Here is a 26,853-nt window from a genome sequence, read left to right on the forward strand (position 1 = left end):
ATCCAAAATATCTTGATTTCCATATTCTATGCTGAGTTTTTCTACTGATACCAGTTATAACTCTACGATGAATATATGGATTGGCAAAAATTGATTGAACGTAAAACATTTGAGTTTATTTTCCCTCCCACTCGTCTCCCCTCTAAAGTGGGGTTGGAACAAGTAATTTATCTGAAATAGGAAAGCAAATTAAACTAATGGGAAATAGGGCAGTTTTGAAGCAGAGATATGAGAAAATTATTAAAATCTTCTGCACTGAAATTTTTTTTGGCTTCAGATTGGAAAAAGCATTTTTTATGAGTTTTTAGATAGCTTAAAAACATCAACTCTTTCTAATTTAACTGTCTAAAGTTTTTAGCTGTTATTGGAGTCTTCGTTTCAAATAATTGAACAAAAAAACGGTGTGCCAGCCTTAAGTATTATAAAAATTCACAGAGCTTTGAATAGATTCAGTTGCGCCTTCCTTTTTTTCAACGCGAAAAGGACCTCTCCCTCAGAATGATTTTGTGGCAAGGAATTAAAAAACAAACTCAAGAATTGGCAAATCAAATCCTGTCACCATTTGTTGAAAACAAAATATTTAAAGATTTAATTTCAGCTCGCAAGAGAGGGTATGCAATTTGTCTTTGCTATTTATTGACAGTACTAAGACAAAAAGTAACAAAGTTGAAAATTTCATTGATCTCATTAAACTAAAATTATTGAAATAATAAAAACTATAAGCTTTTCATTTAAAATGGATTCTTTGCAGCTTTAAATAGATTCAGTTGCGCCTTCCTTTTCTTTCAACGCGAAAGGACCTCTCCCTCAGAATGATTTTGTGGCAAGGAATTAAAAAACAAACTCAAGAATTGGCCGATCAAATCCTGTCACCATTTGTTGAAAACAAAATATTTAAAGATTTAATTTCAGCTCGCAAGAGAGGGTATGCAATTTGTCTTTGCTATTTATTGACAGTACTAAGACAAAAAGTAACAAAGTTGAAAATTTCATTGATCTCATTAAACTAAAATTATTGAAATAATAAAAACTATAAGCTTTTCATTTAAAATGGATTCTTTGCAACTCCTTAGGAGGCCAATTGGAGCTGTTTTTAGTCAGACTAAGTCATAAGGCTACAAGAAAACAAATACGGACAGAACTCTCAATTTCACAAACAATTTCTTGAAACTACCTTATTGAAGTCTTTAAAGCTGAGACACTAGAAGTCATATAACCAAAAGATATAAGCAGTAGAAAGTTGGTGTATGGCTGCACAGAGTTCAAAATACCTGTCAAGAACGAGACTAAGTAATATAATGACAAAGTTATGAAAAAGAATTTGTTCAAGTTTATTGAAGTTATTAAATTTGAAAGTCATTGAAATTTTAAGCTATAAATTGAAATCTTTCAATTGGTACATTTTTTATCTGGAGGAAGGCATTGAGATCGTTCATTATCATTAATTGACGATTAGAATAAAAGACGACAACATAGAATTTAAAAAATCTAATAAATTTTACGAGAGAACGATGGCGCTGCCGTCAAAACCAAAAATATCAAAACACGTTAGAAATGTTTCAGAAACGCCAATTGGAACTTCTAATATTATGATAATTTGTTAAGTAAACAAAAAAGAAGCTCAAAGTTGCGCACATGTGGAAATCACGTTTTCTTAAAAAAAACTATAGTACCAAAGCGAAGAAGACAATAGTTAAAATCAAAAGTAATATAGGAATATAATTTTTTTCACATGATTGAGCTGTCTTTACTGAGCTGTAGCGAGATTGTGGCAGAAGTAAGATAAAAAGTTCAAAAATTCAGTTTTATTTTCGATAAACATTTATTTACAAAGTCATAAGACCCTTCAGTTATCGATTGAAAACATGGTTTAGTTTTACTTGTACCAACTAAGGAATTTCATTATTTTTTGTTGTTTATGAAGAATAAACCTGTAGACTGCAAAAAACAAGTTCCAAAATACAAGATTTCGATTTAAGTTAACAGTAAGAGTTTGCAGAGCTACAATGAGCTCATCCTGAAAACCTGATTTATATTGTTCATTTGAGCTCATTTTCATCTAACTGGGATTTTCATTGATTGACATTGGATTTGATTTTATTGTTGCCGGTAATTTACATAAAAAGAACAAAAATTCCTAAGGAAATTTGAAAAAAAGTTCACTCCCCAATACAATCTGAATAGTTTAATTGTAAGAGTTCATGAAGATAACGAAGGTAGCCCTGATATAGCTTTGCGTTAAAATAGTATATACAAAAAAAATGATGTTTTTTGGATACATATCAGTTAAATTGGCGAAAAATAGGCGATATTTTAGTTCGAGAGTGTTTTATAGGAAGCGGAAGTTGAACTAACCCGATTTATCAGTTTAAAAATGTAAGCAGTTTTCGGGTCTCTAAGGAAATTTGAAAAAAAGTTCACTCCCCAATACAATCTGAATAGTTTAATTGTAAGAGTTCATGAAGATAACGAAGGTAGCCCTGATATAGCTTTGCGTTAAAATAGAATATATCAGAAAAAATGATGTTTTTTGGATACATATCAGTTAAATTGGCGAAAAATAGGCGATATTTTAGTTCGAGAGTGTTTTATAGGAAGCGGAAATTGAACTAACTCGATTTTTCAGTTTAAAAATGTAAGCAGTTTTTGGGTCTCTTTTGGGCAAGTTTAAGCAAAGGGGGCTTGAAAAAAAACAAATTTCAGGACATTTTTGATGGGAACTTCTGAAATTCGAAAAATTCATCAAAAATGGTACCAAAACATTTGAAAGAAACTATTCATTATCCCTCCTATATCTTTAAAGGAAAACCAATAAAACTGTTCATGACAATTTTAATAAATTTTATCAAAATTGGCAACAGTTACGTTAAAAATTACTGAAAATGAGAAAAAAAACGGGGATCGGTCCACTATTTACAAAATTTTAATCCTCGATATTTCCCCGTAAAACACAAAATTTTTTAATTAAAAGTCTTTTGATTTCCTTATTCTATTCTGGGTTTTTCTTATGATACCAGTCACAAATCTCTACGATGTATATATATATATGGATCGGCGAAAATTGACCGAACAAAAAAAACCGTTTTAGTTTATAGTTTTGAAGCGAAGATTTGGGAAAATTATTGAAATCTTTTGCACTTAAATTTGCATTGGCTTCAGATTGAAAAAAATGTTTATTGTGAGTTTTTAGATCGCCTACAAAAATCAACTCTGTCTAATTTACTAATTGAACTGTCTAATTTTTTAACGGTTTTTGGAGTCTTCGTTTCAAACTGCTCGATTTCAAACTGCTCGTTTGTCGCCCACACAATGCTCTGCAATTCATCTCAAAACTTTTGAAGTGTTGAAAACTTATCAGCAGCTGTTGATTGCACTTTTTCCCTCACAATGCTGCCGATCACTATTAAGTCCTAATTAGTTAGAAGATTAAATAGACGACCAGCCTGGTTGGGGTGGTCTTTATTAAATAAATGTCTTGACGTGTTCTAGAGTTAGTTAGTTCGTTTTTTTGGTGAGTCAATTTACCCTGATTGCTTTCTGCAGGGTTTTACTGGTGCATTGTGATTGAATTGAGGTAAAGATTTTCGGCAGACCAATTTCTGTAGTTAAATAAGTTTTTACTATTTATAATACCCTTCTATAAATTGCTTGCCATGGTCATTTTCCGGATGCTGCAAACAAAATTTAAAAAAGTATTTAATTCATAAATTTTTAATTGATATACTTCAATTTTTATTGTTTGTGTTTTCCAGTCTGAGTATGTATCATAGAGCTGTCTGTATGTGTTTGTTTGAGTTCTTTTGGTTGGTTTGAGGTGTCTATTTCTTTCCGAAGTTCTTCATGTTGTGCATATTGTATCTGTGTTTGTTGCTGACAGCGTGTGATACGAAGCTTCTCTTTCTGTCTGCGTCCCATGACTCATCCTCCCTCCTTCGCATTTCGTCAAAGTCGTTGTCATCGTCACTGCTTCGCACCTGAAGTACAGAAAATTAAACCCTATAATTGTACTCAACGCCCATATGTCCGCTGAGCTTCAACCAATAGAAAACGCATGTGCACTTTTTAAAATGCCGAAGTTCTTATGCGCCACAAGTTATAAGTTCCTTATACAAAGCAACAGTTTAACTGCCATGACTTTTTTGTCATTTCAAACTTGAAATTTGCGTGTTTTAAGTAAGATTACGTTATATAATTCACTTCGAAATTCTAACTTTGCATCGATGTAAAGTCAGAATTTCGAAGTCAATTATGTAACGCAATATTGCTTAAAACACGCAACTTTCAAGTTTGAAAATAACAAAAAAAAGTCATGGAAGTCAAATTCTTGCTTAGTCAATGCAATCTTTTAGCGTTTATTGAGATCTCAAACCACTACGCTGATCTCAATAAACGCTTAAAGATTGACTTAAACAGAGTCACGTAGTCTATACTGAATTTATGAATATGTAGCAGACAAAGTATGGGGTCATGTATAATGACAGATATTGAAGTCAAGTTTTTTTATATTTGAATTGGAAGTATAATATTACAAAAGTTATGATTTCTGTGTAATCACGCTTTATTCTGAAAACTCATGATTACGGTTGTTTTCTGTTGATTTCCTCTTTTGCCTCGACTCTAGTTAAATTATTGTACAATCTGTCAAAGAGAAAAGCGTACTTAAATATTTAAGGTCAGATGCCCCACGTCTAGAAATATTAGAGTGTTCATTGTATGTTTTGAGAGAGCGAGAAAAAAGAGTACATTCATTTATGTTTCAACAAAATCATTATAAATTAAATGATATAGCACATTTTCAGAACTACACAAACAAAAGCAAAAATCTATTTGCTTGCTTTTGAAGTTAAGGATATTAAACCCAGTCAGTAATTTTCTTCAAAATTTCTATCGCATTGGAGTTGCCTATAACAACTGTTTTACTAAGTTTGCTGAAGCTGGTTTCTTTGTGGACATTGTCAATCTAAGTGATCCGAACACAAACTTTTTTAAAAAAATATTATAAAGTCTACAACCAGTTTGTGAAAAGAGAATTTAAAACTAGATTTCAAATACTTCTGTTTCTTGTAGATCTCGGAGAAAATGCCTTCTTAAGAAAAAAAAACAAAAAAGGGCGCCCAAAAAGTATTTTGAAAAGTTATCTTTGATCATAGATAGTTTCAGCAAATTATCCTAATTTAATTTTACCTCAGGGGCATCAAGAAAAATACACACCTTATTCGGCCAGATTCTTAACCAATGTCAGTGCTGAGAAATTAAAATCTGCTGGCTCGTGTGTTCTCGAGGTCTGATGCATTATACACAAGAATGTTATTTTTGACCTTTTATTGGTATTTTTATCTTGAAATTGGTCTTAAATATCATAAACAGAAGTGAAGGTTGTCCGAATTTAACATCAGTTAAGTTTATTTGGTGCATTGTTCTCTGGTTTATCATATACTCTGTTGACTAGTGCTAACGGCTTGAAGTTTCTATGCCCCACTAGGACAACTAAATTATTGCTCAATTTTGTTAATGGATTCAAAAACGAAGTGAATTATGAATCTCATAAGCCTCGCCTCTTTTTCAGACCCTGATAGAAAAAGGAGATTAAATTTGGAAATGAATTGGTCAAGTTTTAAACACCCTACATTGAATGAATCGCCGCCTTATATGAGGAATTTCAATCCTCCCTGATTGGACAAATAAATTTAATAATAATAATTTTGAAAATGAAATTCTCTTCGCTAACCTCCGTTGAATGTTCCTTTTCTTGGCACCAATTTTCTTTAAAAAAAAGATTGGAAACGCTAAAAATCAGTGGTCGGAAGGTTTTGAACCCGCATTTTGCATCCATGATAGAAAGCAAAAAGCTTAAATAGAAGTATCACTGTATACCATTTTTACTTAGTATTAATAATTTTTCAGGAATGAAAGCGGTACATTTACAGATTAAGAATTATATATACGTAATGTTTCTATTGGAAAATGCTCTAATGATAAAATTAAATTTAGAGAACGACGAGAATGGTTTGAAAATACCTGTTATACATAATAGAAAACGGCCAATATGAGGCTGTGGAAATTTGTCTCCTCTGATGATTATATTGTTATTGGAGAAAGCAAAGATTTTTAAAAAATGAAATTGATTTCAAATGCGAATGAGAACTTCGCAACATCAAAAGTTGTCCAAGATTGCGATAGAAAGAATAGCATAAGTTATGACTCACAAAAGACTAGCAAAAGTTATGAGTTATGACTCACAAAAAAGGGAGCTAATGTCATTTTTAGAATTTGAACCGGAGCGAATCAATATATTTATTGGCATTTTATGGGTTGCACGCTACAAATGTGTCCCAAACAACAATTCGATATTTGTTCACGATTTGAACTGAAGAGAATCTTGCGATAAACTAAGGTTCTATGAAGAGATTTCCAAGTAAAGAATTTTTTTTTTGAATATTTATACCTGTGAAATGAAGACACTCAAAATGATGTTGAAAGCAAGCACACAGTAGATGAGATTGCGAGACATTTCTATGTTGTTGATTTTATTGTTTATTTTTAACAAAAATTGAGATTTTTCTGAGATCAACTGACTTTAACAAATCGAGATCAACTAACTTTTACCGAAAGCAGATTTGCAACAAAGTGAATGAGGATGAATTTAAAAATAAATGGAGTGAGAAATTGTGGGATTAAATTATCAAAATTATGAGACAGTTTGCATAAATTTCCCACCGCCCATTAAAGAGAATGAGGCTTGACTTCATTATCAGACTTCTTTTTATCTTGTGATTTTTATCGCGTAGCCATGAAATATCCATCTGTTTATGGGTTCATTTCCTTATCTCCTGGTTTGATCCTACATCACAAAGTGCATGGGGGGCAATGTTGTCGCAATCACGTGATAAGAGTGGTGTTGTAAAAGTTTGAGATCTTTGTGTTTGTTTTTCTTTAATTAGTTCAAAACGAATGTTCGAAATCAGATCATAGCCTCTCTTCTTAGCTCTCAGGCCTTCTAAATCTGCTACTATCTGGAAGCTTTAAATTTTATAATAGATAATGCAATTTTTATATTTTTGATTGCTTTGTTTATATAAAAAATGAAGTGAGCTTTTAGTTGTTTATTTGCTCGCCAACTGATTTTTGTTCAGTGTACCATTTTCTGCACTCACAATCTGAGGCGTGTCTGAGGTGTTTTTTTTAAGGTAGTTCCTACTTTTGAAGAAAATACCTTACTTGACCTACTCCTAATATCAGTTGTTTCTTTTCCTCAGCTAACTTTTGCTTATAGTATCTTATTTTTCTTAACTCTAAATGATTTCTTGAAAAAAGTGCGGTCCTATGTGTTTCTATTTATAAATCAATATTGGTTGTATTGTACTCAAGGATTCTGGAATTTTGCAATTTTGTGGTGCGGGAATCGTTTAGGTTACGAGAAATATTTTTATCTGATGTGTCACATATAAGAGTTTTAAGGTGAGCCAAATGTCTGAAAGATCGGTTTACGGGAATACATAATCTCATGAGAGCCGATATGACGCTTTTCTTAAATCTTAAATGATAAAAATTCCAGAACTCTTGGGCTTCGTGAATGTTGTGTAGATCTATCGCCCTATTTTGTGAGATGGTGTAATGAGCTACATTTGTGAGTTTAGTGGCACCTGGTTGGTTTCAGAGAGTGGATCACCTATTTTGTCAGTTCTGATGGGGCGACAGAAGGATCCCAACATTCCTCTTGGCTCTTCAGGCAAAGCTGTCCCTGGCTTCGATGGTTACTATTTAACTGTCTCTTCTTAAGATTAGTTTAAGTCAGAACAAAATATAAGAAAGATCGGTAAGTTGCTTGTGCACATAAAGTTCTAACCCGTTCGATCGTAATTGCCCAATAAAAATTCGGGGTCATAAAAATATCACAAAATCTACGTAGAGACTTGGCCGCAATATGTAAAAGTCGAGTTTCGGACTGCCGTTCTCGGGTTAGATTCTTGGTTTAACCCTGCAAGCTATCAATAGATGCACATTTTCTTAGAATTGCGTAGAATTAACATTCATTATCGAGAACGTTCAAAGCTCACAGCAGAGCCCTATTCAATTCAGGATGTTAATCTTGCAAGATTAGCAAGTTTTTGCAAATTTTTCTTGCAAGATCAAGATCCACATACACCCCATTCTTTGCTTCTTAACTGAAGAAAAAAGCGCCTAAAAACCGCGAAAGTTATTTCCTTTAAATTCCCATATTTCCCAGCATTGTATAATTTTATGTTTTTTTCTACAGAGGCAAATTAATTTGAGGAGCTTCGTCAAAAACGTGATTTGTTTGAAAACTTTGAGCCTCATTTTTTTCATGAATCTAACGACCAAGTGAAAATAATCGTTTAATTTGCTTCCCTTCGCAGGTTTCAAACATGAATCAGCGCAAACCTATCCATTAGTAGAAGCAGCTCTGTTAAATGTTTGAATTTCCCGAATTTTTTCCTCTGAAGAGTTCAAAATCGATTGTGTCTGCAAAAGTATTTCATTCCAACTCATGTGACCCCGAATATAACCACCAAAATCGTTGAAAATATGCAAACTGATTTAAATTGTGTTTTGGGTTCATTACGTCGCCAATCCTACATTTTGAGCCAGCAAATTTGCTTGCTAATGTCAGCATTATCCATAATTTAACCATATTTCTTTACGCGGTAAGTAGTGACAAAATATATTTCGTTACATTTTCGCAAACGCAGACCTGGCTGAATTTGTAGGATTGGCGACGTAATGTTGCATAAGATTATTAACAGAGAATTGGCCACGAAGTTGAACATATCGGAAACTCTATGCCTTAAATAAAAATGACTTCAAGAGTCCAAAAAGTGGAAATGTCTCCTTAAGAATGTAATCATTTTTCACGAATTTTTCAACGATAAAATTTCAATTGTTTTTGCTACATAATAGACTTCACTTCTAGGCATTGAAAATTGTTTATAACTTTATTCAATGCCTTTTACCTATGGAAATGCTCAAAGTTCTTTAAAAAGCGCAACCAACTAACTGTTGTTGAATCAGCCAACCGCTACCCCGAAAACATTTGCAAGAAACGGAATGAAGATACCAGTTACAACTCTACTGTGAATATATGGATTGGCAAAAATTGATTGAACGTAAAAACAGTTGAGTTTATTTTCCCTCCCACTCGTCTCCCCACTAAAGTGGGGTTGGAACAAGTAATTCATCTGAAATAGGAAAGCAAATTAAACTAATGGGAAATAGGGCAGTTTTGAAGCAGAGATATGAGAAAATTATTAAAATCTTCTGCACTGAAATTTTGTTTTGGCTTCAGATTGGAAAAAGCATTTTTTATGAGTTTTTAGATAGCTTAAAAACATCAACTCTTTCTAATTTAACTGTCTAAAGTTTTTAACTGTTATTGGAGTCTTCGTTTCGAATAATTGAACAAAAAAAAACGGTGTGCCAGCTTTAAGTATTATAAAAATTCACAGAGCTTTAAATAGATTCAGTTGCGCCTTCCTTTTCTCTCAACGCGAAAAGGACCTCTCCCTCAGAATGATTTTGTGGCAAGGAATTAAAAAACAAACTCAAGAATTGGCCAATCAAATCCTGTCACCATTTGTTGAAAACAAAATATTTAAAGATTTAATTTAAGCTCGCAAGAGAGGGTATGCAATTTGTCTTTGCTATTTATTAACAGTACTAAGACAAAAAGTAACAAAGTTAAAAATTTCATTGATCTCATTAAACTAAAATTATTGAAATAATAAAAACTATAAGCTTTTCGTTTAAAATGGATTCTTTGCAACTCCTTAGGAGGCCAATTGGAGCTGTTTTTAGTCAGACTAAGTCATAAGGCTACAAGAAAACAAATACGGACAGAACTCTCAGTTTCACAAACAATTTCATGAAACTACATTATTGAAGTCTTTAAAGCTGAGACACTAGAAGTCATATAACCAAAAGATATAAGCAGTTGAAAGTTGTTGTATGGCTGCACAGAGTTCAAAAGACGTGTCAAAAACGAGACTAAGTAATATAATGACAAATGTATGAACAAAACAATTAGATTCATTTTTCTTGAAGTTATTAAATTTGATAGTCATTGGAATTTTTAGCTATGAATTGAAATCTTTCAATCGGTTCATTAATTTTCTCTAGAGGAAGGCATTGAGATCTTTTATCATTGGTTATCAGCGCTTAGGAGAAAAGGCGACAAAAAGTGATAAAAATTAGAACTTCAGGACAAGATTAATAATATCGATCAAAATTGGCAAAAATATAGTTAAATATTAGTGAAAATGTTAATAAAAGAACGGGGATCGGTCTACTATTCAAAAAACTTTTATCCTCGACATTTCCCCGTAAAACACGAAATCCAAAATATCTTGATTTCCATATTCTATGCTGAGCTTTTCTACTGATACCAGTTATAACTCTACGATGAATATATGGATTGGCAAAAATTGATTGAACGTAAAACATTTGAGTTTATTTTCCCTCCCACTCGTCTCCCCTCTAAAGTGGGGTTGGAACAAGTAATTTATCTGAAATAGGAAAGCAAATTAAACTAATGGGAAATAGGGCAGTTTTGAAGCAGAGATATGTGAAAATTATTAAAATCTTCTGCACTGAAATTTTTTTTGGCTTCAGATTGGAAAAAGCATTTTTTATGAGTTTTTAGATAGCTTAAAAACATCAACTCTTTCTAATTTAACTGTCTAAAGTTTTTAACTGTTATTGGAGTCTTCGTTTCGAATAATTGAACAAAAAAACGGTGTGCCAGCTTTAAGTATTATAAAAATTCACAGAGCTTTAAATAGATTCAGTTGCGCCTTCCTTTTTTTCAACGCGAAAAGGACCTCTCCCTCAAAATGATTTTGTGGCAAGGAATTAAAAAACAAACTCAAGAATTGGCAAATCAAATCCTGTCACCATTTGTTGAAAACAAAATATTTAAAGATTTAATTTCAGCTCGCAAGAGAGGGTATGCAATTTGTCTTTGCTATTTATTGACAGTACTAAGACAAAAAGTAACAAAGTTAAAAATTTCATTGATCTCATTAAACTAAAATTATTGAAATAATAAAAACTATAAGCTTTTCATTTAAAATGGATTCTTTGCAGCTTTAAATAGATTCAGTTGCGCCTTCCTTTTCTTTCAACGCGAAAGGACCTCTCCCTCAGAATGATTTTGTGGCAAGGAATTAAAAAACAGACTCAAGAATTGGCCGATCAAATCCTGTCACCATTTGTTGAAAACAAAATATTTAAAGATTTAATTTCAGCTCGCAAGAGAGGGTATGCAATTTGTCTTTGCTATTTATTGACAGTACTAAGACAAAAAGTAACAAAGTTGAAAATTTCATTGATCTCATTAAACTAAAATTATTGAAATAATAAAAACTATAAGCTTTTCATTTAAAATGGATTCTTTGCAACTCCTTAGGAGGCCAATTGGAGCTGTTTTTAGTCAGACTAAGTCATAAGGCTACAAGAAAACAAATACGGACAGAACTCTCAATTTCACAAACAATTTCATGAAACTACCTTATTGAAGTCTTTAAAGCTGAGACACTAGAAGTCATATAACCAAAAGATATAAGCAGTAGAAAGTTGGTGTATGGCTGCACAGAGTTCAAAATACCTGTCAAGAACGAGACTAAGTAATATAATGACAAAGTTATGAAAAAGAATTTGTTCAAGTTTATTGAAGTTATTAAATTTGAAAGTCATTGAAATTTTAAGCTATAAATTGAAATCTTTCAATTGGTACATTTTTTATCTGGAGGAAGGCATTGAGATCGTTCATTATCATTAATTGACGATTAGAATAAAAGACGACAACATAGAATTTAAAAAATCTAATAAATTTTACGAGAGAACGATGGCGCTGCCGTCAAAACCAAAAATATCAAAACACGTTAGAAATGTTTCAGAAACGCCAATTGGAACTTCTAATATTATGATAATTTGTTAAGTAAACAAAAAAGAAGCTCAAAGTTGCGCACATGTGGAAATCACGTTTTCTTAAAAAAAACTATAGTACCAAAGCGAAGAAGACAATAGTTAAAATCAAAAGTAATATAGGAATATAATTTTTTTCACATGATTGAGCTGTCTTTACTGAGCTGTAGCGAGATTGTGGCAGAAGTAAGATAAAAAGTTCAAAAATTCAGTTTTATTTTCGATAAACATTTATTTACAAAGTCATAAGACCCTTCAGTTATCGATTGAAAACATGGTTTAGTTTTACTTGTACCAACTAAGGAATTTCATTATTTTTTGTTGTTTATGAAGAATAAACCTGTAGACTGCAAAAAACAAGTTCCAAAATACAAGATTTCGATTTAAGTTAACAGTAAGAGTTTGCAGAGCTACAATGAGCTCATCCTGAAAACCTGATTTATATTGTTCATTTGAGCTCATTTTCATCTAACTGGGATTTTCATTGATTGACATTGGATTTGATTTTATTGTTGCCGGTAATTTACATAAAAAGAACAAAAATTCCTAAGGAAATTTGAAAAAAAGTTCACTCCCCAATACAATCTGAATAGTTTAATTGTAAGAGTTCATGAAGATAACGAAGGTAGCCCTGATATAGCTTTGCGTTAAAATAGTATATACAAAAAAAATGATGTTTTTTGGATACATATCAGTTAAATTGGCGAAAAATAGGCGATATTTTAGTTCGAGAGTGTTTTATAGGAAGCGGAAGTTGAACTAACCCGATTTATCAGTTTAAAAATGTAAGCAGTTTTCGGGTCTCTAAGGAAATTTGAAAAAAAGTTCACTCCCCAATACAATCTGAATAGTTTAATTGTAAGAGTTCATGAAGATAACGAAGGTAGCCCTGATATAGCTTTGCGTTAAAATAGAATATATCAGAAAAAATGATGTTTTTTGGATACATATCAGTTAAATTGGCGAAAAATAGGCGTTATTTTAGTTCGAGAGTGTTTTATAGGAAGCGGAAATTGAACTAACTCGATTTTTCAGTTTAAAAATGTAAGCAGTTTTTGGGTCTCTTTTGGGCAAGTTTAAGCAAAGGGGGCTTGAAAAAAAAACAAATTTCAGGACATTTTTGATGGGAACTTCTGAAATTCGAAAAATTCATCAAAAATGGTACCAAAACATTTGAAAGAAACTATTCATTATCCCTCCTATATCTTTAAAGGAAAACCAATAAAACTGTTCATGACAATTTTAATAAATTTTATCAAAATTGGCAACAGTTACGTTAAAAATTACTGAAAATGAGAAAAAAAACTTGGATCGGTCCACTATTTACAAAATTTTAATCCTCGATATTTCCCCGTAAAACACAAAATTTTTTAATTAAAAATCTTTTGATTTCCTTATTCTATTCTGGGTTTTTCTTATGATACCAGTCACAAATCTCTACGATGTATATATATATATATATGGATCGGCGAAAATTGACCGAACAAAAAAAACCGTTTTAGTTTATAGTTTTGAAGCGAAGATTTGGGAAAATTATTGAAATCTTTTGCACTTAAATTTGCATTGGCTTCAGATTGAAAAAAATGTTTATTGTGAGTTTTTAGATCGCCTACAAAAATCAACTCTGTCTAATTTACTAATTTAACTGTCTAATTTTTTAACGGTTTTTGGAGTCTTCGTTTCAAACTGCTCGATTTCAAACTGCTCGTTTGTCGCCCACACAATGCTCTGCAATTCATCTCAAAACTTTTGAAGTGTTGAAAACTTATCAGCAGCTGTTGATTGCACTTTTTCCCTCACAATGCTGCCGATCACTATTAAGTCCTAATTAGTTAGAAGATTAAATAGACGACCAGCCTGGTTGGGGTGGTCTTTATTAAATAAATGTCTTGACGTGTTCTAGAGTTAGTTAGTTCGTTTTTTTGGTGAGTCAATTTACCCTGATTGCTTTCTGCAGGGTTTTACTGGTGCATTGTGATTGAATTGAGGTAAAGATTTTCGGCAGACCAATTTCTGTAGTTAAATAAGTTTTTACTATTTATAATACCCTTCTATAAATTGCTTGCCATGGTCATTTTCCGGATGCTGCGAACAAAATTTAAAAAAGTATTTAATTCATAAATTTTTAATTGATATACTTCAATTTTTATTGTTTGTGTTTTCCAGTCTGAGTATGTATCATAGAGCTGTCTGTATGTGTTTGTTTGAGTTCTTTTGGTTGGTTTGAGGTGTCTATTTCTTTCCGAAGTTCTTCATGTTGTGCATATTGTATCTGTGTTTGTTGCTGACAGCGTGTGATACGAAGCTTCTCTTTCTGTCTGCGTCCCATGACTCATCCTCCCTCCTTCGCATTTCGTCAAAGTCGTTGTCATCGTCACTGCTTCGCACCTGAAGTACAGAAAATTAAACCCTATAATTGTACTCAACGCCCATATGTCCGCTGAGCTTCAACCAATAGAAAACGCATGTGCACTTTTTAAAATGCCGAAGTTCTTATGCGCCACAAGTTATAAGTTCCTTATACAAAGCAACAGTTTAACTGCCATGACTTTTTTGTCATTTCAAACTTGAAATTTGCGTGTTTTAAGTAAGATTACGTTATATAATTCACTTCGAAATTCTAACTTTGCATCGATGTAAAGTCAGAATTTCGAAGTCAATTATGTAACGCAATATTGCTTAAAACACGCAACTTTCAAGTTTGAAAATAACAAAAAAAAGTCATGGAAGTCAAATTCTTGCTTAGTCAATGCAATCTTTTAGCGTTTATTGAGATCTCAAACCACTACGCTGATCTCAATAAACGCTTAAAGATTGACTTAAACAGAGTCACGTAGTCTATACTGAATTTATGAATATGTAGCAGACAAAGTATGGGGTCATGTATAATGACAGATATTGAAGTCAAGTTTTTTTATATTTGAATTGGAAGTATAATATTACAAAAGTTATGATTTCTGTGTAATCACGCTTTATTCTGAAAACTCATGATTACGGTTGTTTTCTGTTGATTTCCTCTTTTGCCTCGACTCTAGTTAAATTATTGTACAATCTGTCAAAGAGAAAAGCGTACTTAAATATTTAAGGTCAGATGCCCCACGTCTAGAAATATTAGAGTGTTCATTGTATGTTTTGAGAGAGCGAGAAAAAAGAGTACATTCATTTATGTTTCAACAAAATCATTATAAATTAAATGATATAGCACATTTTCAGAACTACACAAACAAAAGCAAAAATCTATTTGCTTGCTTTTGAAGTTAAGGATATTAAACCCAGTCAGTAATTTTCTTCAAAATTTCTATCGCATTGGAGTTGCCTATAACAACTGTTTTACTAAGTTTGCTGAAGCTGGTTTCTTTGTGGACATTGTCAATCTAAGTGATCCGAACACAAACTTTTTTAAAAAAATATTATAAAGTCTACAACCAGTTTGTGAAAAGAGAATTTAAAACTAGATTTCAAATACTTCTGTTTCTTGTAGATCTCGGAGAAAATGCCTTCTTAAGAAAAAAAAACAAAAAAGGGCGCCCAAAAAGTATTTTGAAAAGTTATCTTTGATCATAGATAGTTTCAGCAAATTATCCTAATTTAATTTTACCTCAGGGGCATCAAGAAAAATACACACCTTATTCGGCCAGATTCTTAACCAATGTCAGTGCTGAGAAATTAAAATCTGCTGGCTCGTGTGTTCTCGAGGTCTGATGCATTATACACAAGAATGTTATTTTTGACCTTTTATTGGTATTTTTATCTTGAAATTGGTCTTAAATATCATAAACAGAAGTGAAGGTTGTCCGAATTTAACATCAGTTAAGTTTATTTGGTGCATTGTTCTCTGGTTTATCATATACTCTGTTGACTAGTGCTAACGGCTTGAAGTTTCTATGCCCCACTAGGACAACTAAATTATTGCTCAATTTTGTTAATGGATTCAAAAACGAACTGAATTATGAATCTCATAAGCCTCGCCTCTTTTTCAGACCCTGATAGAAAAAGGAGATTAAATTTGGAAATGAATTGGTCAAGTTTTTAACACCGTACATTGAATGAATCGCCTTATATGAGGAATTTCAATCCTCCCTGATTGGACAAATAAATTTAATAATAATAATTTTGAAAATGAAATTCTGTTCGCTAACCTCCGTTGAATGTTCCTTTTCTTCGCACCAATTTTCTTAAAAAAAGATTGGAAACGCTAAAAATCAGTGGTCGGAAGGTTTTGAACCCGCATTTTGCATCCACGATAGAAAGCAAAAAGCTTAAATAGAAGTATCGCTTTGTCCCATTTTTACTTAGTAGTCGTAATATTTCAGGAATGAAGGGGTACATTTACAGATTAAGAATTACATATACGTAATGTTTCTATTGGAAAATGCTCTAATGATAAAATTAAATTTAGAGAACGACGAGAATGGTTTGAAGATACCTTTTATACATAATAGAAAACGGCCAATATGAGGCTGTGGAAATTTGTCTCCTCTGATGATTACATTGTTATTGGAGAAAGCAAAGATTTTTAAAAAATGAAATTGATTTCAAATGCGAATGAGAACTTCGCAACATCAAAAGTTGTCCAAGATTGCGATAGAAAGAATAGCATAAGTTATGACTCACAAAAGACTAGCAAAAGTTATGAGTTATGACTCACAAAAAAAGGGAGCTAATGTCATTTTTAGAATTTGAACCGGAGCGAATCAATATAATATTTATTGGCATTTTATGGGTTGCACGCTACAAATGTGTCCCAAACAACAATTTGATATTTGTTCATGATTTGAACTGAAGAGAATCTTGCGATAAACTAAGGTTCTATGAAGAGATTTCCAAGTAAAGAATTTATTTTTTGAATATTTATACCTGTGAAATGAAGACACTCAAAATGATGTTGAAAGCAAGCACACAGTAGATGAGATTGCGAGACATTTCTATGTTGTTGATTTTATTGTTTATTTTTAACAAAAATTGAGATTTTTGTGAGATTAGCTAACTTTTACCGAAAGCAGACTTGCAACAAAGTGAATGAGGATGAATTTAAAAATAAATGGAGTGAGAAATTGTGGGATTAAATTATCAAAATTATGAGACAGTTTGCATAAATTTCCCACCGCCCATTAAAGAGAATGAGGCTTGACTTCATTATCAGACTTCTTTTTATCTTGTGATTTTTATCGCGTAGCCATGAAATATCCATCTGTTTATGGGTTCATTTCCTTATCTTCTGGTTTGATCCTACATCACAAAGTGCATGGGGCAATGTTGTCGCAATCACGTGATAAGAGTGGAGTTGTAAAAGTTTGAGATCTTTGTGTTTGTTTCTCTTTAATTAGTTCAAAACGAATGTTCGAAATCAGATCATAGCCTCTCTTCTTAGCTCTCAGGCCTTCTAAATCTGCTACTATCTAGAAGCTTTAAATTTTATAATAGATAATGCAATTTTTATATTTTTGTTTACTTTGTTCATATCAAATACTTAAAGTGAGCTTTTAGTTGTTTATTTCCTCTCCAACTAATTTTGTTCGGTGTACCATTTTTTCACTCACAATCTGAGGAGTCTCTGGGGTATTTCATTTTTAAAGGTAGTCCATACTTTTGAAGGAAATACTTTACTTAACCTGCTCCTAATATCAGTTGAGTTTATTTTCCTCGGCTAACTTTTCCTTCGAATCCTAATTTTCTCAACTTAAATGTTTTCTTGAAAACTTTTTGAAAACTACATGTTTCTTTTCCTAAATTATTATTGGTTGTAACGTATTCAACGATTCTAGAATTTTGCAAACTTGGGGTGCGAGAAACTCCTAGGCTATGAGAAGAATTTTTATCTGATGTGTCGCATAAGAATTTTAAGGTAAGCCAAATGTCTAAAAGATCTATTTACGGCATTGCATAATCTCATGAGAGCCGATATGACGCTTTTCTAAAATCTTAAATGATAAAAATTCCAGAACTTTTGGGCTTCGTCAATGTTGTGTAGATCTATCGCCCTATTTTGTGAGATGATGTAATGAGCTACATTTGTGAGTTTAGTGGCACCTGGTTGGTTTCAGAGAGTGGATCACCTATTTTGTCAGTTCTGATGGGGCGACAGAAGGATCCCAACATTCCTCTTGGCTCTTCTGGCAAAGCTGTCCCTGGCTTCGATGGTTAGTAATTAACTGTCTCTTCTTAAGATTAGTTTAAGTCAGAACAAAATATAAGAAAGATCGGTAAGTTGCTTTTACATAAAGTTCTAACCCGTTCGATCGTAATTGCCCAATAAAAATTCGGGGACATAAAAATATCACAAAATCTACATAGAGACTTGGCCGCAATATGTAAAAAAGAACAGCGAGTTTCGGACTGCCGTTCTCGGGTTAGATTCTTGGTGTAACCCTTCAAGCTATCAATAGATGTACATTTTCTTAGAATTGCGTAGAAATAACATTCATTATCGAGGACGTTCAAAGCTCACAGCACAGCCCTATTCAATTTAGGATGTTAATCTTGCAAGATTAGCAAGTGTTTGCAAATTTTTCTTGCAAGATCAAGATCCACATACACCCCATTTTTTTGCTTCTTAACTGAAGAAAAAAGCGCCTTAAAACCGCGAAAGTTATTTCCTTTAAATTCCCATATTTCCCCGCATTGTATAATTTTATAAGTTCTTTTCTACAGAGGCAAATTAATTTGAGGAACTTCGTCAAAAACGTGATTTGTTTGAAAACTTTGAGCCTCATTTTTTCATGAATCTAACGACGAAGTGAAAATAATCGTTTAATTTGCTTCCCTTCGCTGGTTTCAAACTTCGCTGGTTCGCTGGAATCAGTGCAAACCTATCCATTAGTAGAAGCAGCTCTGTTAAATGTTTGAATTTTCCGAATTTTTCCCTCTGAAGAGTTCAAAATCGATCGTGCGCCCAGAAGTTCGTTCCAACTCATGTGACCACCAAAATCGTTCAAGATATACAAACGGATTTAAACTGTGTTTTGGATTCATTACGTCGCCAATCCTACATTTTGAGCCAGCAAATTTGCTTGCAAATGTTAGCATTGTCCACATATTAACCATATTTCTTCTACACGGTAAGTAGTGACAAAATATATATCGTCACATTTTCGCAAACGCGGACCCGGCTGAATTCGTAGGATTGGCGACGTAATGTTGCATAAGATTATTAACAGAGAAATGGTCACGAAGTTGAACATATCGCAAACTTTATGCCTTAAATAAAAATGACTTCAAGAATTCAAAAAAGTGGAAATTTCTCCTTAAGAATGTAATCACGATGTAACACGAGTTTTTCAACGATAAAATTTCAGTTGTTTTTGCTACATAATATACTTCATTTCTAGGCATTGAACTATTGTTTATAATTTTATCCAATGCCTATTACCTATAGAAATGCCGATAGTTCTTTAAAAAGCGCAACCAACTTACTGTTGCTGAATCAGCAAACCGCTACCGCGAAAAAAAAATGCAAGAAACGGAATGAAGAAAACTTTAAAATCAAATGTATCATGATGTTGGTTTGCTTCTCAGAGTTCCAAAAAAGATTTTCAGTAATTTTTCAGGCATTCAATTCTTCCTCTTTGGTCTAGGATGGGGTTGTAAAAAAATCCGCTTTGTCGAGAATAATTGATAACGTGTTTTTCTTAATGTGTAAAAATGCTGATATAATTAAAAATTTGTGGCTTTGGTCAATTTGTCAGAACAAATGTCTTCGATAATTAAGTACATAGCAATTTAAGAAAATGGGAAATATAGAAAATTCGTAAAAATGTGAAATTAATATTTGAGCACAAAATGCCGCGAACTGATCATGAAAGCTATTTTTGGTATCGTCGCGGTTTTCGTGCAGTTCCTCTGTTTATAACTCTATTATATAAAGTTAGGTCTTCTCTAATATCTTTTCACATATGTTGAAAGCATATACCACTCTTATTTGTGAAAAAAAAATTGTCTCATGGAAGGATAAAAGGAAGGGGAAGCTGCAAGTTTCAAGGATCAATCCTTTTCATGAGCCCTCCAAAAATTAGCCTTTAATCTGCTGAATGGTCAAACTCACTGCAAAATTTATGGGTTGACTTGTGCAGCTGTTATCAAATTGATGCAGACAACGAATTAAACATATCGAAAATTTTTGATTTCAACTGAAGATTTTTTGCAGGCAATACCCAAAGAAGATGTCAAATTGGCGAGCAATAGTTTGAAACAGTGTACAGGAAGCTAAACAGTAATTGATCAAAAATGTTGGCTTTTTTGGTAACTATTCTACTTTGCGGTATTTTGAAAAAGAAACTGAGAACATTTTGTAGAAAACTGACACGCTGTGGTTGTGATGTGAAACTTTTTTGCAAACGTTGGACTTGAAGGGGTTTTGTGAATTGCCTCGTATTTTAAGTAATTGGTAGCCGCCGTCAGCCTCTCAACGGCTATTATTTAGGCGCTCTCCTTTTTTAAAATTCGGTTTACCTTTTGATCACGTTTTTCGTCTTACATGAGTCACGATTTTCACGTTTGACTTCTAACTTACTTCTCTCACTGTTTCAACTGAATGGATTTTAAATTCTTTTACGCATTCAATTACGCAATGTGGAGAATACTGTCAAAGTCAAAAGATCAAAATCAAAGGAGAAGGGATACACTGATAAAGCCCGGTCATTAAGTCATTGAGAATTAGGTTTTAAAGTTTCATTAGTGTTTGCTAGTTGACATTCGTATTAAGCTTATTAGGTTTCAGTTGAGAAGCTGAATTATGTAAGTTTTAGAATTCAACTGAAACTGGACGCCAAATTTGAACACCTTTTGACACTGACAAAAAAGGGAAAAAAATCGGTTAATTTATCTCTTCTCTTAATTTATCTTTCTTTTTCTCCAATCCCGATGTGCATCAAGCGTGTCAACGGTGGTTGATTTCCGGCAATCTGCCGTCTATGTTTTATTTTTTATTTGCTTTTTTGAATGGAAAACTTTTTAAAAAAACTTTTGCCTGCAAGAATTAGATTTGTCTTATATTTTTCTGGCAACTTTTGTTCAGAAATGTTTTTACTGCATTTTTTGTTATCTACAGGCGTGGCATTTTGTCAAATGATATTTCATGAAATGAAGAGTGAAATATTAAGCTCTTTAGATTGAAAGTAGAATTAAGGTCAATAAAAATACCTGGAAGCACTTGTTTAGCTTTTCTGAGGGCACTAATTTATAGCGAACTATTTCTACTTTGAGAATCGGTTTTGTCGAATTAAAGTTTAAACGTAAGTATTAATTGGAAAAAATGAGCTCATATCTTTGGTCTCGAAAAGATTTTTTTTTTCATTTTTTACTGCAAAATTTTATTTCGTTCCCCTGTTTGTTTATTTACTGCTAATTGTTTCCCGTTTTCAACTAGAAATCTTTAACTAATGGCGCAAATATGGGGTTATAAATATTCGCTTACGCTCATTTTTTTGATATGGCGTAAACATCTTTTTAATTGCTCTCGAAAGAAGTTTAAAGCAATTGCTGTAAACGTGTGTTTCTTTTTATGCAAAATGACCGTTTTCTTCTAGAATTTTTCTTTTTCACATCTCGAGTGATTTCTTCAAGCTTGAATTTTTAGTTCTTTTGAGTGGTCTTGAATTGCGTGCATTCATAAATTAAGTCTGTTGCTAAAAACAAAACTTATTGTGAGAGCTGACGTTACATAGCCAGTTTAGCGTAGTTAATATCCGTAATTGTCAACCAAAAGGGCGACGGTCCGAACCTCTCCCTATTCAGAAGTTGTTGCCCCATAAATTTCTCTAGCCTATGCCCCTCCTTTATTGTTTTCCCTCACCAGTCGTTCGAGAGCAATTCGTCCGTCGTTAATTGGTTTATAATTATATGTACTGATGTAATTGATGCTCTAATTTGGAAAGACCAGAAAATTTGAAATGTTCATTAGAACTTGTTGTGGTAAGCAAGAGTTAGGCACAAGAGCAAAAGCAATGTGTTTATGATTTGGATTTAGGGCTTAAAGACTGTTTCTGTAATTTCGTAGTTTGAATTTTTTGTTTTAATTTATGTTTAACTTTACGTTGTTTTTGTGAAAATCTTCCCAAAATTACATTAGTGGGGTATTTTAAATTCAAATAGTTAATTTTGCGTTGTTGTGGGTTTTCTGATTTTCCGTAAGGGACAATGTGCACCTTGCAAGTTTGTGTGCCATGTAAAGAATCACGTCAGATGTCGGGTTTTGTTTGCATATTTAGTATGAGATTTGTGTGTTTTAGTGAGAGTAGTGAACTCAGAAGGAAAAATGATTTCGTCTGGGAAACTGGGCCACATTGTTATCAGGTAATTTTCATCTAATACAGTAGAAATACCTTTGAGGCTTTGAGAATCATTGATTTTGAATTTAAAGGAAATCTTTAAGCATATGAGATCAGCTATTGAGGAAATGATAACTGAAAAGCAGGTTTCCACCCGCAATCAAGACTATTCTTTTTCATTTGCGTCATGTGTTCTCTGTTGCTTTAATTTTCAATTTGTATTGTTATCAGAACATGATTTACACCTGTGGCCTACGCAGGCTTTGTCTCATTTTTGTCTATATTAACATAACCCCGATTAAATAATCCGCACACCATTTAACACGCAATTATTGAACCCCAAAAGTTTCACACGGATTTTAAGGTTTTTTTCACTGAGAATATTGAAGCACTATTTGAGATTATAATGGGGGCAAAATAACTGAGGCTAATGCTTGTGCTTTTCACAGAAGATTGTGAGGAGGATGAAATGATAGATAATTTCTCTTCCTAAGTTGAATCAAAACATGCATTCATAACTCTTTGAGTGTGAATTAGTTGTTGTATTGTTTGATGAGTTTGTCACATTCTCAGCCTTGATTATGATGTAGAGATATTTCTAGGACCCCCTTGCCACCTGGTTTCTCTGATGGACTCTACAGGGATGAAGACAACAGTCTGTTTGTGGAAAAGTACTTCTCCACTTTTGAAGTAAGTGCTCTTCACCATGACCGCTTTTTTAAATATCTTTTTGTGAGCATATTGAAAGAAAATGTAACTGTGCTCAAAGAAGTTTGATGTGATATGCGTTTTCCACTTTTTAGTTATAAACAGTTTGACTCGCATTCTGTTTTAACTTTCCCAAAGTAGTGGATAAAACGGGGGTTCCAATACTAGAATCATTGATCGATCTCAAACAAAATTCACAATTTATTTGTCCTCTGTTATTCTTTTCGAGCTTGATCGATTCTTCGTCTGACATGTTTCACTTTTGGTCGAGGGCAATAATATACTATTAATCTGGGGGATGGGATATTGGGCAATAACTCGCTTAGGCTAACACAATATTTGCAGCCAGCCAGTAGGCAAAAATTGTGAACTAAAGTTTTCTGGAAGTACTCTAGTGTCCTTAACAAATGTCTTTAAATAAAAAATTATTTAACAAAGCACATTTAAAATTCACTTATTAACTATTACTTAATTTATACAGCCCTTTGTAATATTCGGGCAAAAACCAAAAAAAATATGAGGGGAAACGAGTAGAGAACAAATCAAAAAAGTTTCTTTTTGTAGCGGCAAGTCTAATTTGGAGTACCGACCTTGAGTGTTTTAATAGGTATTCGCCTAATGTCGACAAAATTTAGTTGAAAATTTTGGCCTAATGAGTACAAAGATTGTGTTCGCCTAATCGAGTTTTCGCCTAATATCCTACGCCCCAGTAATCTTGAGGGTATTCTGTTCCTCTGCAGTTCCCTGAGACTTTTGATAGTATCTAATATTACAGTTCATCCAAACGACTAACGAGTAATTAAGGGGTAAGTAACGATCAATTTTAGATCCTTGTCCCCACCTCCCACTTTTTCTACTCCCATGACATTCCATTTTGCCCTTCCCCCCTCCCTCTTGCCAAGTGAGGCTAGCCTCATTAAGTACAAGCTAGATAAAACCAAAGCTAGCCCCATGCTAGTCGTTTGGTCCTACCTTAATAGTTATTTATATGTTTATCGCCGGCAGAGAAGTTGCTGCCACAATCCGCTTTCAATTTCCTTTAACTGGGCTTTCTAACGAATGGATATTTACTATCGTTGTTCCCAAAGCCGCAAAGTAAGAAAATTGTTTAGTAGCGTAAAACTTTGGGTTAATGATTGATCTCAAAGGGAGCTTACAGCTTTTATTTGGGACCTGTTGTTCCCTTAATGCGATTTATTGCTTGTCATTTTTCGTCGGACCGATTTGACTTTGCGAGTGACTTTTTCAATCGTGACTGCTTGGATTTTGCCTAATGTAAATCGCTCTTATTTTAGACAGCTGAACTCATTCGCGACAGTTTACTACCAAAAGTCGAATGATAAATGCTACTTTTTTTCACTTCAAATTTTCATAGTGGTTAAGCTTTAATAACATATCTTGAAACCCATTGTACCCCCGCCTAATCTGTTGTTATGCAGCAAATCTTCCGGAGTCAGCCGGTTATGTTTTTTTACTCTTAAAATAGGCAATACGTATAGTTAAATTAGGTGATATTATCCAATAGGAAACCAGACATCAGAATTAAGTATTAATTGGTACCATACGCAATTGCTTTGTCGGCTGAAGGACTCGACTTCAAGCCAAATCAAACACCCAGCTTACTGTAGTGACTACAATGTGCGTAAACGCCATGGTAAAGTTAACTAGACTATGAAATTTTGGGATTTATTCTGTTTCGCCCCCCCCAGTGTTTGTTATGACCCCCAGTTACAAATTCTATGCTGTTATATAGCACGTTACTATGCAAGAAAATAGCACGTGTGCCTGGGGGTCTTGAGTCAGCTGTACGCCAGTTTTATGCTCTTAGAATCAAATTCTACTCAAAACGAAAGCAGAGACTTGCCAAAAATTTTTTGAATTAAACTTTGCTCGTTTTGTAAGACCAAATTTTGTGATCAAGCAAAAGATTAGTGGCTCCGAAGTCCAACTTTTATTGCCCTCTTATTCGTAAAAAAGCTCAAAACCGCTGATACACTGTGGCACGTTGTTGATCACCTTCAACAAGACGTTGAGAAGTTTGCAGACGCAGATCAAGCGTTGTTTTGCGAAATGCAAATTTTTGCATCTTGAACGAGGTTTTTTTAACAAAGAATGATGAATGCACAAGCACGCTTTCACTGCTAGTTGTTTTTACTTAAAAAACTGTCTTCTAGTCATTTTGACATAGCAAACCTCTATAATGATTTTGATCTTTTCCTTTTGGGTACAAGGGGGCACCCCAGTTACACCCAGTTACAGAGCGCGTACCACTGCATAGTAAATAATTGTAACTATGTGGCACGCGCGTTTCGGGTGTGCAAATAATATGGGGCACAAATGGAAAAAATCCAAAAATTTTTCTATAATCAGTCTTTAATGAGGCTTTTATCTTGTTCTAAAATAAAATTTTGCGAATAGTGCTCATATTATTCACAATGACGTCGCTGTGCCGACAACTGAAATTGAAATATGACTCGCAAAAGTTTCTGACGTTGCTCTGACTACCTGTAGTGATATATCACCTTTTGTTCGGGAAATCAAGTCAAATATTTTGAATCCCTTTGTTCTTTTCAATTCTGTTATTCAAATAAAAATTTGACAACGTTTTTGGAAATTTCTTTGTTATTTCAACGGAAACTCTTTTATTCCTGGACCAAATTTACTCGAATTTTGATATGAACGTTTTGTTTTATATCTGGACACGATTAAGTCACTGTTTGTCATCAGATCACGGGATATAAGCTTTTTTTCGAATTTTTTGAAACGTCTGTTAAGTTTCATTTTTGGTGAGTAAATCTGATAAGTAATATTATAAATCATAAAGAAGTTGAATCTTTGAGCTGCTGATATACAGTTTTGTTTCAGATGCCAGCTGTTCCTTAAAATTTTAAATATTTGATATTTTTGCGTTGCTCATTTCCATCGTCATAGCTTATTAAACAGATCACAAATTGTATGGAAATTGTAATTAATTGCGTATGCTTTTATCGAGTCAGAAACAAAATAATTCAGCGTAACTTGTTTTTGCATTAAGAATGTTTTGCTGTTTGTGTTAAGGTTTTTTTGTTTTTTTACGACTAGAAGAGGATTATTGGAGAAGTCCTTTTCTTTTAATCAATTTTATTGAAGTGAATTTTGAAGCGGGAAATGAAACTCGTGAAAAATTTTGGAGTGATTTTGTTGCTGAACGAAATGAAGAGGGCAGCGAAAAGAGAGTAGTTTTTGTTTTTTGTTCATATCGCTGTTTTCTAGAGAGCGAGAAATTGAGGTGTGAAAAAATTCTGTAAGCGAGCGAAATTTTTTGTTCACGTGCGGCATTTTAAAGCAGTTTTTTTTTAATTTTTTGGTTAAGAGCTTTGGTTATGATTTTGTTTTAATTTTCGGCTATTTCTGGTAGTGGTTTGAAGGTTTCTGGAAAATCATTTGAATTTTATGCTAATTCGGAGGTTTATCATGTATTTTGCTGATTTTCGGGGTAATTTTTGCGTTTTTTGACGATTGTTTTGCTTTACTGGCTGAAATGGATATTGAAAAGACCCCTTCTATTTGAGCAAATTTTAGATAACAATCGGTTACAGTTTTGTGGATATGAATCATTTTTTGTTGAGAAATATGACAAAAAATGGAGAAAATTGGAACTATTTTTCTTAATTTTTTTTTTGCAGTTTTTCGTTTTTTTTTTGTTTTTAGACAAGTTTCTTAGCCTATTATGACTTGCCTATTGACTTGCCTATTGTTTTACCCTATTGGCTGAAAGGAATTTTCCTTGGGATATATATGCTTTTGTAATATTAAAAAATTGATTAACTTCTTCCAGTTTTTTAGTGCAAGTTGTTTTAAGAGCTCTTTTTTCATAATTTGACCTCAAGTATTTTAAAAAAAATCACATAAGTGGTTTTAGTAAGTACTAGTTGTTTTGATGAATTAATTTTTGCAGAGA

At 33.1% G+C, this 26,853-nt stretch overlaps 2 protein-coding genes across 2 annotated transcripts in view; both read left to right on the forward strand.

The window, feature by feature from the left end:
- Nucleotides 1-26,853, forward strand: part of LOC142345860 (electron transfer flavoprotein-ubiquinone oxidoreductase, mitochondrial-like) — a 326,221-nt gene that overhangs the window by 93,641 nt on the left and 205,727 nt on the right. The gene's annotated exons all lie outside the window — the stretch shown is intronic.
- LOC142345859 (acyl-CoA synthetase short-chain family member 3, mitochondrial-like) overlaps nucleotides 1-26,853 on the forward strand; it is a 109,418-nt gene that overhangs the window by 65,969 nt on the left and 16,596 nt on the right. The window contains exons 10-12 of the mRNA XM_075398282.1: nucleotides 7,658-7,753; nucleotides 22,167-22,230; nucleotides 22,808-22,895. Of these exons, the coding sequence (XP_075254397.1) occupies nucleotides 7,658-7,753; nucleotides 22,167-22,230; nucleotides 22,808-22,895 (248 nt within the window). The remainder of the gene's footprint in view (nucleotides 1-7,657; nucleotides 7,754-22,166; nucleotides 22,231-22,807; nucleotides 22,896-26,853) is intronic.

This window comes from Convolutriloba macropyga, chromosome 9, assembly GCF_964194025.1.
Source record: "Convolutriloba macropyga chromosome 9, txConMacr16.3, whole genome shotgun sequence".
Lineage (NCBI taxonomy): Eukaryota > Metazoa > Xenacoelomorpha > Acoela > Convolutidae > Convolutriloba > Convolutriloba macropyga.